A 17,860-nucleotide genomic window follows, 5' to 3' on the forward strand; every position below is an offset into this window, starting at 1 on the left:
CACCAAATGTTTGGTCCAATGCTATGGAAAAGAATTTGTTAACTTTAGCAAACAAAACTCTGAGTATGCATGTCTGACTGCTAAAATAACTCACTGACTTGAGTGCTGTGCATGATCACTCCCTATTCAGGAAATCCCCTTTCTTCTACATCCATTCTTCTGATTCAATGAACCTCTTTAGAAAGCATCGTTGTATCATGTGCGGGCATGATTGAAAGCAAATGGGTCTGTTTTAGCAGATTTGTGGGAGGGCGGGGTTCCTAGAACCCTTCTTCCTCATTGTTTCAATAAGTTATAGAAACCAGTAGGATTGCAATGGATGAAATGGTTGTTATAGCCAAACTGATTCTTTCTATTGTTAAATTCGACCATGGTACACCACCACAAATCCTGATCTAGATTCAGAAGAGAATGTTTTTCTATCACATTCACTGTGCATGATGCCTGCTGTGATATTTAAATGTGTTAAGGGCATTGGAATTCTCTGGTTTTGGTATGTGGTCCACATAATCAGTCCAAAAGTTAGTTTTTACCCAAATTGTGGGTTCCATATCTTCACCAAATTTCTGCTAGAAGTAGTAGTTCATCTGCACCTTTCTAAGGATACACATCTTTCCATATTCATGCAGGTGACTGATCCAGGTGCAACTGGAGTTTGTTTTATTCATACACAAATTGAGTCTCTGTACTCTCCACAATATCGAATACGATTTTAACCAGCTAGACCTCTGTCTTCTTGCTCCTCTGTAGCTCTTGTTTAGTGATTAAATGAATAATTATGGGGGTAAGGACTTTTTTCCTCTCTGATGGGCCAGTCACAACTTGCTGAGTTCATGGATGTCTTGGGATGTGTCATGTGTACCCAAAGTCAACTTCAACCAAGTTAAGTCTCAATACCCTTCAAAACTTCTGATCTTATTTAGCAAGTTAGACCGAACGTAGCTCTTGTTTAGAGATTAAGCATGCAGTTATGGAGACTAGATCTCATCTTCATGCTCACATTCCGGCAATAGCTTGGTGGCCTTGTAAGGTTTATTGGCACGTGTATTCTTATAGTCCTAAGTCAGATGTAACAATATAGGAATGAAGAGCCAACTTTACATTGATTTTGGTCCCCAGACCATCACGGTCTCGATCACAAGAGACTCATCAATGTTTGGTTGCTACAAGCTGGAGACACACAAGTAATTACTTGGTTAAATTGTTAGGACCTCCGTATAAATTTCTCCCGTCTATTTTTTGTTTGGAAATATCACACCTGTAAATATCAAGGCTGCCTGGTGTGGTATTTTCCTGGTGCCATGTTACTGCATAAGTCTGACCGCAAAATGGGGTTAAATACCAACTGTTTTCCCCATTGTAAGGTGCACAGTTAGAATGTATGGTATTTTCCCTACACAAATTATGGCAAGTATTGCATTGCACAAATTATGCGAATTGCGTGCTAAATTACCATACTACTTGAAATCCCTATACTGGTGGAAAATCATGATTTCCCCATGACACAAGCAGGATAAGCACTATAATAATGATCAGAATGCGTTTATGAATGGCTCAGTGTCATCAGTTCAGATGTCTGCCAGTGATACATTTTTTGTGTGTCCATCTATGCTTTTTTTAAGGCACAGTGGACATGCAATATTTAAGGCACTTTGACCAACGCTTTATGGATGGGCATCAGCCAACCTCCAATATACTTTAAAGAATATACGTAGTAAATTGAGTTCAGCTTTCTTTCAGTCGCTGAAATTGGCTGTAGGGCTTTTTACTGTATCTCCATTATTCTCAGCGACCTACCCACTATTAGTTCCCAACAAGACATCATTAGGTTTCTATGTGTATGAGGGATATCCATACTCCTACTAATCCCTCCCCACCATGTCAGCCACCACATTGTGGGGCAGCTTTATTCTCCTCGCTTTTTAACCCGGTGCTGCCATCCTCTTTTATTCTCCTCTGATTTTATGCCTTGTGCAGACCGCAGAGCCACATTCAGATTCTGTTTCCTGGGTCGCATCCACTCATGCCTTGCATTGATAGCTGTTCTCCTGGGTGCCAGCCTACCTCCCCGTGGTGCCTCTGTGACTGTGAAGTGAAACTGCGTACCTTTCCATGTGCTGCTATGCCCCACTCTGTATTCCATTAAAAGTACCACGAGGTAAACAGTGAATGTGTTGCTCCCCAATCGTAGTCAATTGGCCAAAAATGACTAGAATGTTGAAAAACAAAAACTCATGCATCGTTTAGGGCATATCCATACATTTCAGTAAAAAGTACAACCCAGCATTACTTTTTCTCTGGATTCAGTGGTATTATCGTCCTTACTACCACACTATTATCAATCAAGTTAATTTATATTTTGCATCAGCACCCAGTCCAATTTGAGTGTTGTATTATTGTTGCACTCTTCAAATACATTAGTTATTAAGGCCGATTTAAAAGATCCCGGTCATTGACACTTTGCTGCTTTTTTCCCCTGAAATATTTCCATAACTATACTTTGATAAGTCTTTTCCAGTGTGTGTTGTTTATTCATTTAGTAAAATGTTATTGTGCTATTTCTAAAGTGCAGACCGGACACCAAGGGGCATAGTATGGTATCCAGCAACAGTATACATATCCTACATGTGGCAGCAGATGTAGATATGTTTGCAATTTTGAGTCTGGCCTATACAAATGCAAAACATTGTAAAATCTTGGAAGCAGCATAGAAAGGTATTAGATATGTTGGTTTTAATACCGTTCATGGCTGCATCACTAAGCAGGAAAGTGAGTAAAAAGGAAGCTCACTCCAAAATCTAGGTCCTCATGCTGACAACAATTTTTGTCATGTGCATTCTGTTGAGATAGGTCAGTTGTTCCTCTCTTCTATATTACTCAAATAATCAAACCGAGGTGCACCCAGACGGACTCCTCTCATCCTTGGAATCTATGGTCAGGTCTCCAGTCTGACTAGTATATGATGTGCCAAGTATAATGGAATCTCAGTACGAACTTATGGAGTATGTATTGAGGATTAATAGATCTCAAGCTTGAACTAGAGTTCCTTTATCTAGACATGTTATGCCCAATTAATTTTCACATCGGATTGCTTGCATTGTGATATGGTGAAGTTTGTATTCCTGAGCTTCTTTGTTGTTTTATCATCTGATTGCGGTAAAATACAACTTACTTGGGCATGCAGTTAAAAAAATACCCAGAACTAGTCAAGGTTCTTCACGATGTCGCAACTTAGACATTAAAAGGTGTTCAGTGTGCAGCTTTGCCTTACATCTCGAATAGTTTAAACTACTTCAGTAATTTATATCCTATATATATCTTATCTGCATTAGTGTCTTAAAAAAAATCAGCCCGTCTATCTTGATGAATATGTTCCTCATGCTGAAACGTTGGAAAACCTTTTTGCAAGTATTAATGTATCTTTGAAAGGCTGTGAGCTGCAAGAGGCTGTTTAGTTTTCCATATATAACAAAATTAGGTATAAGGTGCAATTCTCTACGTCTTGGTGAACGTTTTATGACTGATTTTGAGTTGCTTGCTTTGTGCGTAAGCCCTGTTCTTCTTTACGTACGTGGTAAATTCCATCCGTTATGGGCATTAAAAGTTAAACAGACAGTTACCTGCTTTATTTGTACTAAGATGTTAAAATGTTTTTCAGAATCCTTTGATGAAAATGGCACATGCCTTTATAATGGGACGTTGGGTCAGCTGAAACGAGTTGGTGCTGGAGCCTTGCTCTGCCTGCCCTTCTGTGCATCATGACCAATCCCCTGTAAGTTGATCAGTCATTTTACATTTTTTTTCTTCCTTTTCTTGATGTCACGTGTTTTGTCAGCAATCTTATCGCCTTCTATCTAAGTGTTAGATTCAGGAACGGCACTTTTTGATTTAACATTTTGATCTACCAGGATTTTTGAGTAAAACACAACTTTGTCACCTAAACTAGATTCACAAACAAATCTAAGTCCAACCTGTGTAGATAACTTAGTCCTCTAACCAGCTAAGCCAGTAGGCCTCCAGAGACTATTGAGCAACATAGGTGACTATAACAACGTGAAATGCCTCCAGATAAATCTTTACAAAACTAAAATGATGGTGTTTTCAAACATAATGAATCAATTGCACATAAGAAATGAACTCCACGTTCGAACAGGTAATTCAGTATAACTAAGCTGGCAAACAAGGACAGATTACATGGATAATATAATTTTAAAACACTGTCAGTACGATGCTGTGGTGTTACCGCAGGATTGTTACAATTCCTCCTAATACTCCGTGTTTGTGCTATCTTTGAGGCACAGACCTCAACAACAAATGGACTCAATAATGGCATAGCATATGCCACTATTCGCTGAATGTCTCAACTGCACTCTAGATATACTTCACATGTACTATGTATGGCAGCTACTGAGACTTTGACAATCCACTCGACTTGATAGACCTTGTCTAGAATTAAATCAGTAAATATTGAGCAAAGTCACTCGAATCATTCAAGATCATGCACTATATCTGCACCAGACACTCTCAAGGCACAGCTATTCAGATACGTGAAGTGCCTAGCTACAACCCTAACTTTCACCTCCACAAAGACCAGATCGCACTAATTCTGCAGAACTGCAACTTGGGTGCATGGGAATTACTGCCACTGAATGGAAGCAACGACTAAAGAATGTCACCAGGTAGTGGCCATTTGACTCTGATCTTTTGAAAACAATGCAGAATTAGAATTAGTGTTCAAAATACTTTCTTTTGACATATAGATTGAACAGATGGTTATGTTTACATCTTCTCTTGAACCCCAGAGTTTTGTTTGCTGTATACTCCTAGAACGTCAGATTACCTGAACTGAAGTTCCCAAGCAAAACAACAAGTGTCTTTATGCTTTAAGCTTGGAATGTTAAATCACATAACCTGTATCTGTCCTGCACTGTTAGACTTGCATAGAAACTCCTTGTGCCTAATCTGTAATGAAGAATCATTCAGGATCATTCAATGAGCTGTACAACAAAACAAGTGCCAATGCTGAGACTAGCTCCTATTTTTAATCCTAGTTACTTTCATGAAACCAAACATGAAAATCTACTTTATGAATTGTACCTCAGTTAGACATATACTTTCAGTATTCATTTATTTTTTCAGAAAACCAAATAATTTGGTGTGCATCATAGTACAAAAGAACATACACGAGACAATGTCACAATATATATATACAAAAACTTCAAACATTTAGAATTTCAACTTACAACATTTACATCATCCACTTGGCCAGATCACATTCATTACCCATTCATCCAAACATCCATCCTACACACAATGGTCCCCGTGTCATAAGTGTCCACCAAGAAAATTCAAAACAAATGGAATTATTTCTATTACTTCACCCTACTTTGAAGATGATTACTTTCCTATTTATAATTCTATATACTAAATGACCAGGGACCAGGTCGATCGACGCGTTTCGGACCCCAACAGTTTCTAGGGTTCTCTTCAGGACCAACAATTTTCTACCAAAAAATATAAAACACAAATTTTAGACTCACTATATATTTAGAACCTATGGCCATCAATTTAGTAAGCTCCTCTAAGACCGCTTCCCTACCTTCAATCATCCAGGCAATGGTCAAGGTCTGTGTGTACCAAACAAAACCTTCCACACGTCATGCAAAGGAGTAGGCTGAAAGGGAAGACATATACCATATAAGAACAAACATGCTGACTTACGTGATGGAACTCTATCAGTCTAAGAGTGTCAAACATTTACAATCTCTTTATGTGACGAAAACATCACTTACCAGATCAAAACCGGGTTCGATTTATAGCGGCAGTCGTGACTCCCAAACAAATAAACAAGCCACTTGTCAAAATCTGCCCCTGTCACTCTGGGAGCAGAACAAAGGAAACTTGTGTAGGTGCTTACCGTATCTTCAACGGCTGCCTCTGTGGCTGGCAGTGAGCGCTGCACTCTGCCTGTGTCCTATTAAACACCTCTCTCTCTCTCTACTTGACATCAGCCGTAGTGCGTTCCTGAATAAAAATCAATGATGACGAGCGTTATTATTCCAACACGGAACTAACAGTCTGTTCATGCCATTGAGCGGGACGCTTACCATCTGTGGATTTCATACAGCCCCCGCTGTATGAAGTCGTAGCCTTCTCTGTGAAATCTATGAAGAAACCAATCGGGCCAAATGTTAATATTCACTCCTAACGACTGTGGCCATACGTATGCCGACTCTCAGTAGGAGGGCGACTGAAAACAGCTTACCGGGTCGCGGAATGCTTTTCGAGTTCCCGAAACGCTTGTTCCTTTCTCTGCCGGGGACATGCCGGCAGAATAAATTACTTCCGGGTTCGTCACGTGTGCCCCGCTAAGGAGTGTGGGCAATGTATTTTAATCTACGTCTTGGCAGAGTAACGCAAATCTTTACAAAAACGATGTGCGCCCATTAGGCAGCAAGGGCTGTTGGCAGTGTGTTAATCCAACATGGGGAACAAGGGAGGCAAGTTGTTAATAAACTCGAAATAAATGGGTGGATGGTTTGCTCAACCACGGCAGGTCTGAAAAAGAGACTGACTCTCATCATTCAGTAATTCAGAATGTACAGTATGCTTTAAGATGTCATATAGCCCACAGAGAGAGGGTTGTCCTTAGCGCTGTAGATCATATATAACATTCTATGTCAAGGGTTTGAAAATTTCAGAAATCTCATTGAGGCCGCTAATCGCAGTGTTGAATTTCATTATAAGTAAAGCTTCCCTTTGGCTCAGACGAGCCTCAAGGTCACCGCAACGGTGGTCTCAATCAATTTTGGATAGTACCGTCCATTTTAATTCATTTTCCTTATGGTCCTTATTGATCCAGTGGTTGACCAATGGAGCATTTTCGACACGTCTACGGACTCGAGATTTATGCTGTGTGATCCGTTGTCTGATTTCCTGCGTTGTTTTCCCGATATAAAGACTGGGGCATGGGCACACAATCCCATAAATCACAATACTGGTCTTACAATTCGTCAACACATCATGTTTCCAGTGTTTCTCATCATAAGTGAATACTGAGTTTTCAATTGTTTGGTCACAGCAGGTGCAGGTCCCACATTTGTGGTGACCTACTACTTTTCTCCCAGAGCCACAGGGCAGCGTAAGTTAAACAACCTCTGCGTGGCGGGATCCGCCATCACCTCCCTCACTGGCACAACATCACGTCAGACAGGTGGATTTTGCAGATAGTCCGAAGTGGCTACTCCCTTCCCTTCAAGACTAACCCTCCCTTCATGCCACCTACACCATCGTATGTCAGAGGATCATTTGGCCCTTTTCCGCCAGGAAGTTACAGCTCTCTTGGTCAAGGGAGCTATGGATTGCATCCCTGTGCCAGTGGTAGGTTGTGGTTGCTACTCGCACTAATTCTTGGTACCCAAGAAGGACAAAGGCCTGGGTCCTATCTCCGAACTCCGGGACATCAACCGCTTCCTCCAGAAGGATAAGTTTACACTGTTAATCTTGGCTCAGGTCTTGTCTACCCTCAACCCTGGAGACTGGATGGTAGCGTTGGGCTTGCAGGACACTTATTTTCACATCCCCGTCTTGCCTGCCCACCGACGTTACATACAGTGCACGGTAGGCCACGAACATTTTCAGTTTACCGTGCTCCCCTTTGGCCTTACCAGCGCCACTCGGGTGTTCACGAAAGTGATGGCGGTGGTCGCAGCTCATCTGTGCAGATATGGGGTTCCAGTTTTCCCCTATCTGGACGACTGGCTGTTGAAGGCGGGCTCGCCACCAGGCTGTCGTCTCCTACCTCCAGACTACGGCAGACCTCCTGCATTCCCTGGGGTCACTATAAATGTGCCGAAGTCGCACCTGATTCCCTCTCAGAAGCTCCTTTTGATTGGAGCAGTTATGGACCCAGCGCAGTTTCGGGTCAATCCTCCCGAGCAGCGAGTCTGGGATATTCAAGCTATTATACCGAAGTTTCAGCCATCCTAGATTTCGGTGAGCATGACCCTGAGGCTGCTGGGCCTCATGGCCTCCTGCATTCTGCTGGTGGCTAAAACCAGATGGCATTTGTGGGCTCAGCAGTTGAACCTGTAGTTCCAGTGGGTGCAGCATCAGGAGAATCTTTCCGATGTCACGATTTTGGAGGGGACTGCAAGTCAGTTGCAGTGGTGGCTCATGAACCAGGATTGGGTCAGCGGCAGATATCTCTCCCTCCTCCAACCAAAGTTTACAGTAGTGATGGATGCACCACTTCATGGATGGGGCAGCTACATGGGGGAGTCGGAGATCAGACGCCTCTGGTCTCCGGCGGAGTCTGGGCTCCACATCAACCTTGTGGACCTCCGGGCAATTCGTCTTGCACTGAAGGCATTCCTTCTCTCTGTCAAAGGAAGTGCTGTGCAGGTTTTTACGGACAACACCACCGCTTTGTGGTACTGCAACAAACAGAACGGGTTGGGGTCATGGACAATATGTCAACAGGCTCTCTCCTTTGGACGTGGCTGGCACATCAGGGCATATCCCTGGTGTAGGAGAGTAGGATCTGCTTACTATGATTACCCCCACGTTTTGCTGGTGTTTCACTGTTTTTCGACTTTATTCTGGCTGGGGTTCTGCTAACCAGGACCCCAGCTTAGCTGCTTCCTCTCTAAATTGATTGCCTGTACATAAGTACACTCCAGATTGGTTACTGGGTTGCCCTTGTGAGTCCCTAGCATATGGTACCTTAGGTTTTAAGGGCATAGGTACCCCAGATGCCTACCAGGGGCTGAAGCATGTATTATGCCACTCCTGGGAAGCCTTCCAAATTGGCATCACACGTCTGCTACTGCATCCTGGGTAATGTGCATGCACCCCTTACTAAGATATATGTTCCCTATATCTACCTTAATCACTGACACACATAAACCTATAAGTCACTCCTATGGCAGGCCTTATCAATCCTGAAGGCAGAGTGCTTTGTTTTGTGTGAGAGGGTGCCCATGCATGAGCAGGACCTCTCTGCAGCTTTTGAATTCACTTCTCTGTAGCTGTTCTGTGATGCAGCCAGACCTTATACTCTTAAGTGCATTATAACCTTGCGGTTAATGCTAACTTTGGAATGGCTGCATGGAAACATGTTGCATTTGGTCTCATACACTTTGGAATCCTACCCCCCGCCAGTTCTGGCGGTGGGGGTAGAATTCCACCCTTCTAGAGGGAGAAGACATGTATACACTTACATAACCGGTAATAGTTTACAAGAGCCCCAGCATCACTAAATGGATGCTGCAGCCACAGACACAAGTCTGACCTCCTGCTGCTGGACGAAACTCCGGCAGGGGAGGCCTGGACAATAAGTTTCCTGTCACAGGGAGGTGTGACCACCTCCCAGACAGGCTTTAGTGTATTGGGGCTGGGTGGGTGCATTCAGAGAATGCTTTTCAGACAGTGCTGGGGGCACACTTGGTGTCCCTGTACATACCCCAGTTCAAACCGGTTGCAGGGGCACTCAGCCCCTGCTCTGGCGCGAAACTGGACAAAGGGAAAGGGGTGTAGCCACCCCCACCCTGGGTCCTCCCATAGGTGGGACCCTAGAGTAAGTCCAACCCCTAAACTTAGTATAAGTATAGGAACCCAGTCCTTAGGACTTCAGGTTACCCTGGACCAAACTCTGCAACATATATCCTGGAACTTTGACATTCTTTTTCGACTAGAAGACAGAAGAATCTCCCTTGGGGTCAAGGCGTGACTCCCCTGTTCAAACAGGCAGCAAAGAAGCATCTTGCTGGTCTACATTTTCAAGGCTCCCGCCGGATTTGCGATACAGGACCCAGACTTCCAGACTTCTCCGAGGCCAACACGAGATCCCAGCAAAGCTGAGACCTGTAGGCCTCATGAGTGACGTGAAACTGCAACCCCTGGACACCGTGCACATTTGCAAGTGCATCAACTTCCCGAGCTTTCCCGAAGTTGTGCATTGGGCTACTTGTAGTCCAAGCCCGAGCACTTTTTGCACCGAAGATTGTGGGCCTACACTCCACGAGTGTTCCGTGGGCCCGCTTCTAGCATTTCCGCTCGAGGCACCTTCGCGATCCCTGGTCCGTCGACTGGTGGGTTCCCATGAAGGTAACTCTTCAGTTTCTTGGGCTTTCCTGGTTGCTCCAGACGTGCCCTGACTCCCCTCCAAAGGGTGAGTCCCCCAGACCTTGCTGGTCTGTATCAAAGCCAATCTTTGCTTTCCGTGTGGGTTGCTATTGCCAAGGCTTGTTGGGTCCATTCAGGAAACCGACACCACAGCACTCGACATCCTTCGTGGGACAGCTCTAATCCAACTCCTGGTTGTCCTCGACGCCTCCTGGTCCTCGTGGCTGAAGAGTCAAGCTGCACCTTCTTCACCTGAAATCACTCGACATTGGTTGGTATCTTCTCATCGCCTTTCTGGTCACTAGATAGTGACCCAGACTCTGTTCCCTCTGCTTTCAGGTTCTTCATATCTTCGATCCACCCTTGGATCCACCAGGACACTTTCGACTTGGTCGCCAGCAGCACTTTGCAGCAGATCGCCATTGAAAATGACGACGAAACCAGACACCAAAAGACACCTATGCACCCGGCTTCCCTGGGTGAGGTAACGAGAGTACTCCGGCGCTACTGTGGGTATTGACTCTGGAACTGCCTAGTTCTAAAGGTGTTTGCTCCAAGTCCTCTTCTAAGTGTCCTTCCTGTGTAATTTTCCAATCGCGACTTTCCCGATAGAAGTAAATGGTGATTCACGTCTGCGTTTAGACACTGCACGCGTCCCCCGTGGGGTGGTTCCTGGTGGCCCCAGCGGTTCTAAAGGGTCTAGGCCTTAGATCTGTCAGTCGTGGTTCTTATACCACCTTCTTAGTATATGTTTTGTGACGCCCCTAGGGCTAATATACTGTGCTAATTTACTGTGTGCTAAATAGCTTTACTTTATGTACTTTTGCCTCTAGCCTCATAAAGAAACTAGAGGGATATGTTTAGAATAAATACATATATTTATGTATTTATGTACCTGGTGTGGTTCTCCTTTCATTTGGTTATTTATGAGATTATAGACTGGTAAAACAAGCTGCTGTACATTCCTTCAAGACTTAGCCTGAAGGCTGCTCTCCACAGCTACCACTAGGATGGCTTTCTATATAGGTTGTCTTTAAACCTACCATCAATAAGGGTCGTTTGGACTGGTGCAAGGTGCTCACTAGAATAGTGGACAACATATGCCAGGCCAACTTCTCACACCTGGTGGTTCAACACTTGGCAGGTTCCTTGAATGCCACGGCGGACGAACTCAGCCGCCGGGGCATGGTGGATCATTTTATTTATTTATTTATTTTGACGCTTATAAAGCGCACGGCTACCCCCAACGGGGGTGTCCCGGCGCTACAGACATCAGGCTAGAGAGGGAGGATAGCGATTAAAGACTTGCAAACAGCCACGTTTTCAATTTACTCCGGAACAGTGACTCTGATGGAGAGAGCCTAAGATCTAATGGCAGGCTGTTCCAGAGTTTCGAGGTCCCTACTGCAAATGCTCTGCCGCCCATTCTGGACCGGCGGAAACGCGGCGGGAACAGGAGGCAGAGGTTATTAGATCTGAGAGCTCTAATAGAGCGAACCGGTTTAAGCCTATTTCTCAGATAGGCAGGAACAAGGCCCCTAAGGGCCCTAAATGCAATGACCAGTGCTTTAAATTGAATACGCCGAGTCACTGGCAACCAGTGCAGCTTCCTCAAGTATGGAGTGATCGACAGGGAGCTGGTCACAGATGAGGCGCGTACTCAGGCATTGGCGACCCTGCACCGGTTGTACGACGTGGGTGACAAGTCCGGCAGACTCCTAGCATGGCTTGGACGCAAGGAAAAGGCGGCGAGGTGGGTTGATCGGATCACATTGACCAACGGCAGACAAGTACACACAGACGAGGCTATAGCAGACGCCTTTGCGGCCTACTTTGAAAGCTTCTATAGAGCCAGGGACTTGGGCACGGAGGAGGACGCGCTGCAGTATATGGGCGACATAGAGATACCGACTCTGTCGCCCGAGGCTAGCGCGGCTCTAGAGGCGGAGGTGACTCTTGAGGAAATATCTGATGCCATAGCCTCGCTGAAACCAGGGAAGACCCCTGGGCCGAATGGCTTTCCTGCTGAGTTTTTCAAACGGGCTGCGGATCTACTGCAGCGTCATCTAAAAACCCTGTTCTTGAAGGCGTGCCAGACGGAGAGCTTGCCGCCAGACCTTGCCTTGGCCAATATTGTATTATTTATAAGGAGGGCAAACCGAAGGACGAATGTGCCTCCTACCGCCCCATCTCCCTCCTCAACATGGAGACCAAGATCCTAGCCACCATTTTAGCTAAAAGACTGCGGTCGGTAATAACGGACCTCATACATATGGACCAATCAGGATTCCTCCCGGACAGGGCAACCAAGTTGAACCTCCGTCGCACGCATAACTGGCTACAGGAGGTCAAGGGAAGAAGTGAGCCCCACTGGTTCCTCTCCCTAGATGCGGAGAAGGCCTTCGACGCGGTGCACTGGCCTTTTCTTATGGCGTCGCTACAGAGGTATGGGTTCGGCCCTCAGTACCAGACATGGGTCCGGCTCCTGTACTCGGCACCGAGGGCGCGTGTTCGGGTTAACGGACGGCTATCCCGCGAATTTCTAATAGGCAGGGGCACCCGCCAGGGCTGCCCACTATCCCCCCTTCTATTCACACTCACTATCAAAATTCTAGCGATCAAGGTCAGACCCAATCATGGGATTAGGGGTTTCTCGCGGGGCGGTATTGACTCGGCGCAGGAGAAAATATCCCTATATGCCGACGACGTGTTATTGTTTGTAACCGAGCCAGACACAACGATCCCGGAATTGTTCAAGGAGCTAGATGGTTATGGCGCTAGAGCAGGCCATACCGTGAACTGGCACAAATCAGTCCTCTACGATCCGCACGGTCTGGAGCGGGGGGAATGCCTACCGGGGCAACTCATACATACCAAGGAAGGCTTCCAATATCTGGGAAAATTCATCGCTCTAGACAGGGGATTATCCTTTAGCAGGAATATTGCCAGAGTCATGGACTGTGCCTCAACAGAGATGAACAGATGGCGACAGCTCCCGCTCACCCTACTGGGACGAGCGGCGATATACAAAATGATTCTCCTACCGAAGTTTCTGTACGCGCTACAAAACGAGTATTATCCACTGCCAGCAAAAACGATGAATAAAATCCATGCGGACCATAGGGCCTTCCTGTGGTTAGGGAAACAGCCGAGGGTGGCCCTTACAACGCTGCAGCGTCACCAATATAATGGAGGGATCTCCCTTCCTAACATGGAGGCGTATTACTGGGCGGAACACCTTGCAACGATTAATGAGTGGTTGCATGCGGCAGCGGATCACCCCACATACGCGCTGGAGAGGGCTAAGTTGTCCACCAAAAACCTATTATACTATCTATACGGAGGGACGATGGGGCCGTCGCTTCTACCGGCCACGGTGATCACATTAACAGCATGGAAAAAGGCCACGGTGCGAATGGGATGGGACAAGAGGCCCACCCGGCAGACGCCGTTATGGCACTGTAAATGGCTGGGGGAACTCAGTAAATTGCGTGGCTTCGGGAGGTGGGACGATATAGGTATCTCAACAATTGGTGATGTGATTGCAAGAGGGGAACTGAAGTCCTTCCAGATGCTCAAGAATGAATTTGGTCTGCACAACACTCAGGTTTACAAATATGCACAGTTGAGACATGCATGGAGGGCGCAACACATCACACTCACAGATATTCCAGAGTACGCTCCACTGGAGGGTAGGTTGCTTCAGGAGCAGATACTGGGACGGGCGGTATCCCTCACATATAAAACACTTACTAACAACATGTTAGGCGACTTGCGGGGATTACGGAGTAAGTAGGAGGCGGACGTGGGAGGTATGGAAGATCTGGATTGGGAGATGGTACTCATGCACCCCCGTGAGGTGGCGATTAAATCGAGGCTACGCCTAATCCAGATGAACGTGCTCCACAGAACCTATTTTGATAGAGTGCGGCTTCTTAAAATGGGATGGATACCAGATTCGACGTGCCTTAGGTGTCGCCACCAGAGTGGTGATTTTTTCCACACGCTATGGGCATGCGACGCCATACAAACATATTGGGATCACATATTCACGGAGCTGAGTGAGGTTCTGGGAGTGGCTCTAACGCGCGACCCTAGGCTGGCCCGGCTAGGTATGACAACTGAGGTGGACTTGGCACGCCCTCTGCTAATCTTCTTGGTCCTTGCATTGGTGGTGGCAAAGAGGGATATTGTGAAATACTGGGGGGCGGCCGAAACACCAGATATAGAGGAGTGGAGGAGGGGCCTGGACTTGTATATGGCCGCAGAGAGAGTAACGTACAAAGCTAGAGGGTGCCCTAAGAAGTTCCGGAGAGTGTGGGCAAAATGGAGACAATACCATGGTCTGGAGTGAAGCCGATATGGAGAAATGGTGAAGGACAGGAGGGTTTTATTACGCAGTAGATTTGCCTGAAATTCTCGCACGGGCCACACGAATGCTGACTGACTAGACTATGTGAGAGAGAGAGAGGAGGCCCTTCAAGGGGGAGGTAGGGTGGGTCTGAGGGGGTGGGAGGGGGTTGGAAGTGTCTGCTGCTGCTTTGGGGGATGTTTTATTATGTTCTCGTTGACACCTTGCATTTTACTCTGATACTTATGGAACAAAAGTTGCGACACTTACGGACAGAGGCGGAATGTTGACGCCCTGCCGACTGCTGATTTTCTGCAATAATGATGCTTTTTGACGCAACAATAAAAAGAATAAAAAAAAAAAAGTATGGAGTGATCGAATGACGGTAGGGAAGTTACCAATCAGCCTAGCCGCTGCATTCTGCACAATCTGCAGTCGATTGATCAGGTAGGCCGGGGCCCCTCATGTATGGCGTCTTCACTCTGAGATGGTGCAAGGTCTCTTTCAAGAGTGGGGAGAGCCTTGGTTAGATCTATGCGCCACGGAAGAGAAAGCGCAATGTCAGCAGTTCTGCCCATTAGAGTTTCCAAGGCGGCACTCACTCGGGGACGCCTTCCGTTGCGAGTGGAATTGCAACCTCCTCTATGCCTTTTCGCCTGTATCACTTCTACCCAGAGTACTGAAGAAGAACAAGTGTGACCGGGCCCAAGTCATTCTTGTGGCTCCGGACTGGGCACAAAGCATCTGGTACCCCGAGCTATTGAGCATGTCCATCGTTCCTCCGATCAGACTGCCTCTTTGGGAGGATCCTCTGTCTCAGCCGCAGGGTACGGTCCTCCACCTGAACCTGTCTGCTCTCCCCTCGTGCGTGGAGATTGAGCGGCGACAGTTGACAGCTTTCGACTTTCCTCCCGAAGTCTGTAATGTCATCTTGGCAGCCAGGCGTCCCTCCACTAAAACGGTATACGCCTGTAGATGGAACAAATTTGTGGCATGGTGTCCATCTGGTCAAAGTAGTCCTCCGTACCAGGCCCTTTTTTCAGCCCAAAGTGGTAACCTCTTTTCACATAGGTCAGACCATTACATTGTCCACCTTCTTCCCGCACCCTTCCAAAGTGGAGGAGAGACTCCACCGTCTGGACCCAAAACATGCGCTGTCTTTCTACCTTGACCGCACTAAAGACTTCTTAGTGGACAATCAACTCTTCGCTGGTTATGTGGGTGCCAAGAAAGGCCAGGCAGTGCACAAGGATACCATCTCTCGATGGGTCGTCCTTTGCATTAAGCTCTGTTATTCTTTGGCTAAAAAGGAATCTCCAGTAGGACTGCATGCCTACTCTACAAGGGCGACGGCAGCTACTACTGCTTTGGGACGTGGAGTCCCGCTTGTTGACGTCTGCCAGGCAGCCACGTGGGCATCCCTGCAAACGTTTATTAAGCGCTACTGCTTGGACAGCCAAGTCCGGAGAGACCGCTTTTTCTGGCGTTCTGTTCTCCAGGACTTCTTGATGTGGACTTAGTTCGCAGACCTACCTCCATGGTTGCCATTTCTGGGTTATCTGTTCTAAGGTAAGGAATCTATAACTACGGTCTCTTTCGATGAACATGTTCCTTCCCTGCGGTAACGATGTATCTGTAAGAGACATTAGTAGTTATAGATTCCTTACCACCCCGACCATCCTACCCGTTCTGCGAACTGACTTCTATGTATAGGTACTCCCTTACAGGTCCCTAGTTCTGTGCACCAGTGGTCAGTCTCTTGCACGGCTCTGCGCTTCTGGCGTGGCAAGTCGTGTCAGAACTGACATCAGCGCGCAAGGGCGATGTCTAAATAGAGACTTGACGTCATCCCTGCACTCACGACGCCCATGACAAGCACAGAGTTGACCGACACCACCTACCGATGCGCAGGGGTACCGCTATGGAAAAATTTCTCCGGATCCAGTCTCACGCTTGGGGGTAATTCTAAGGTAAGTAATCTATAAGGTAAGGAATCTATAACTACTAATGTCTCTTACAGATCTATCGTTACCGAAGGTAAATAACTTGTTCCTCAGTTCTTAGCTGATTGATCTAAATATTATAACATCAATTTCATTGGAAACTGATTGTTCTGAAAATGATTAAGCCCTAGAACCTTGTGCCAAAGTTTTAGAAATGGACTCCTAAGGAAGTAATATTTGATACAGGTGCAGATTAAAAGATTACAATGTCTACTGTTTATTTTTTTGTCGTTTAGCAGCCCTCATTTTGCACAAGCTCTATGGGTGCTCTGTGCATAACATAAAAATGGAGGGTGGAATGTTTGAATTAATCTCTGCCACTGATAATTGAATGAGGCACCTTCCAGTACATCATTTGTTTGTGCACCATGCCACTTCTGATTGGAACTAGATGTACTCAAATCAGCCTCAGTTCTGCTCCAGTAGGAAAAATCCAGCACAACTTGCCAGGTCATGCCCCTTCTGAACAGGAACTTCTGTAACCCCAGACCAGACCTAGACTTAAATTAAGCAACATAGTTTTAGTATCTCCTTTATTAATTTTGGAAAACTGCTCCAGGAAAAGTGGAGAAGCTATCACAAATGTTTCTGGGGCTGTTACGCCCTGGTATTGCGCTTTCTAGCATTGACACCTATCTTTGTGCCAAACCTTTGTTTTAGCAATGTGGATCTGCCCCCTTGACTCACTTTTAATCGCTATATTATTCTTTTTTTCTCATCAAGTATGGTGATATTTTGTTTCCGGGTATTGAAAGTTCTCTACTCTTCACACCAAATGGAAAAAGAAGAGTCACAAAAATACGGATTCACTCAACTCTGATTGTTTTTAGTTCCATGCATGAGTGGTTCGAGTCCAGGTTTTCTGCGATGTCAACACTTGATGTGGTGGGAGTGATAGAACACTTCTAATAACGCACACAACGATCTGCTTGTCTAAACAACGAGTGCAGCCCATTGCATGCTACTTCCAACTAAGGTATTGTTTAATCTGCCCCCAAATCACGGGAACCACTGCCTTTTGAGAGCTTTAAAGTGTACCTTAAAAGATTAACCCTTGTGAGGTTAACTGGATCATTAGGAAACTTTGCTCCATGTCACTGGAGTTTGATCTTTCTTCCTTACATATACAGCATACTCTTTTTGCAGCAAGTTTTTATCTCAAACTGACAACCTTTTGCTTTGAAAAAGAGGTAACATAGTTCGCCTTTGGTTTTGTGTTTTTTTTTATATTCCACTTAATATATTTTGACCCCTGGACGAGTGTGGGTGTTTATGCCTTCAAAAGCCTTTGGATGGAGCACCTGGTTACTGGTGGCAAGAAGACTGACAGTGGAGCTCAGCAGTTTGGCCCTACAAGTGTGCCATTGCTTGTGGTGCTTGG

General features: G+C 45.9%; 1 protein-coding gene across 4 annotated transcripts in view; it reads left to right on the forward strand.

The window, feature by feature from the left end:
- Positions 1-17,860, forward strand: part of TMEM266 (transmembrane protein 266) — a 795,378-nt gene that overhangs the window by 217,206 nt on the left and 560,312 nt on the right. For all 4 annotated transcript variants that reach the window (XM_078685229.1, XM_078685230.1, XM_078685231.1 and 1 more), the window contains exon 5: positions 3,659-3,772. In XM_078685229.1, the coding sequence (XP_078541355.1) occupies positions 3,759-3,772 (14 nt within the window). In that variant the 5' untranslated portion in view covers positions 3,659-3,758. The remainder of the gene's footprint in view (positions 1-3,658; positions 3,773-17,860) is intronic.

The sequence above is a fragment of the Lissotriton helveticus genome, chromosome 3_2 (genome assembly GCF_964261635.1).
Source record: "Lissotriton helveticus chromosome 3_2, aLisHel1.1, whole genome shotgun sequence".
Lineage (NCBI taxonomy): Eukaryota > Metazoa > Chordata > Amphibia > Caudata > Salamandridae > Lissotriton > Lissotriton helveticus.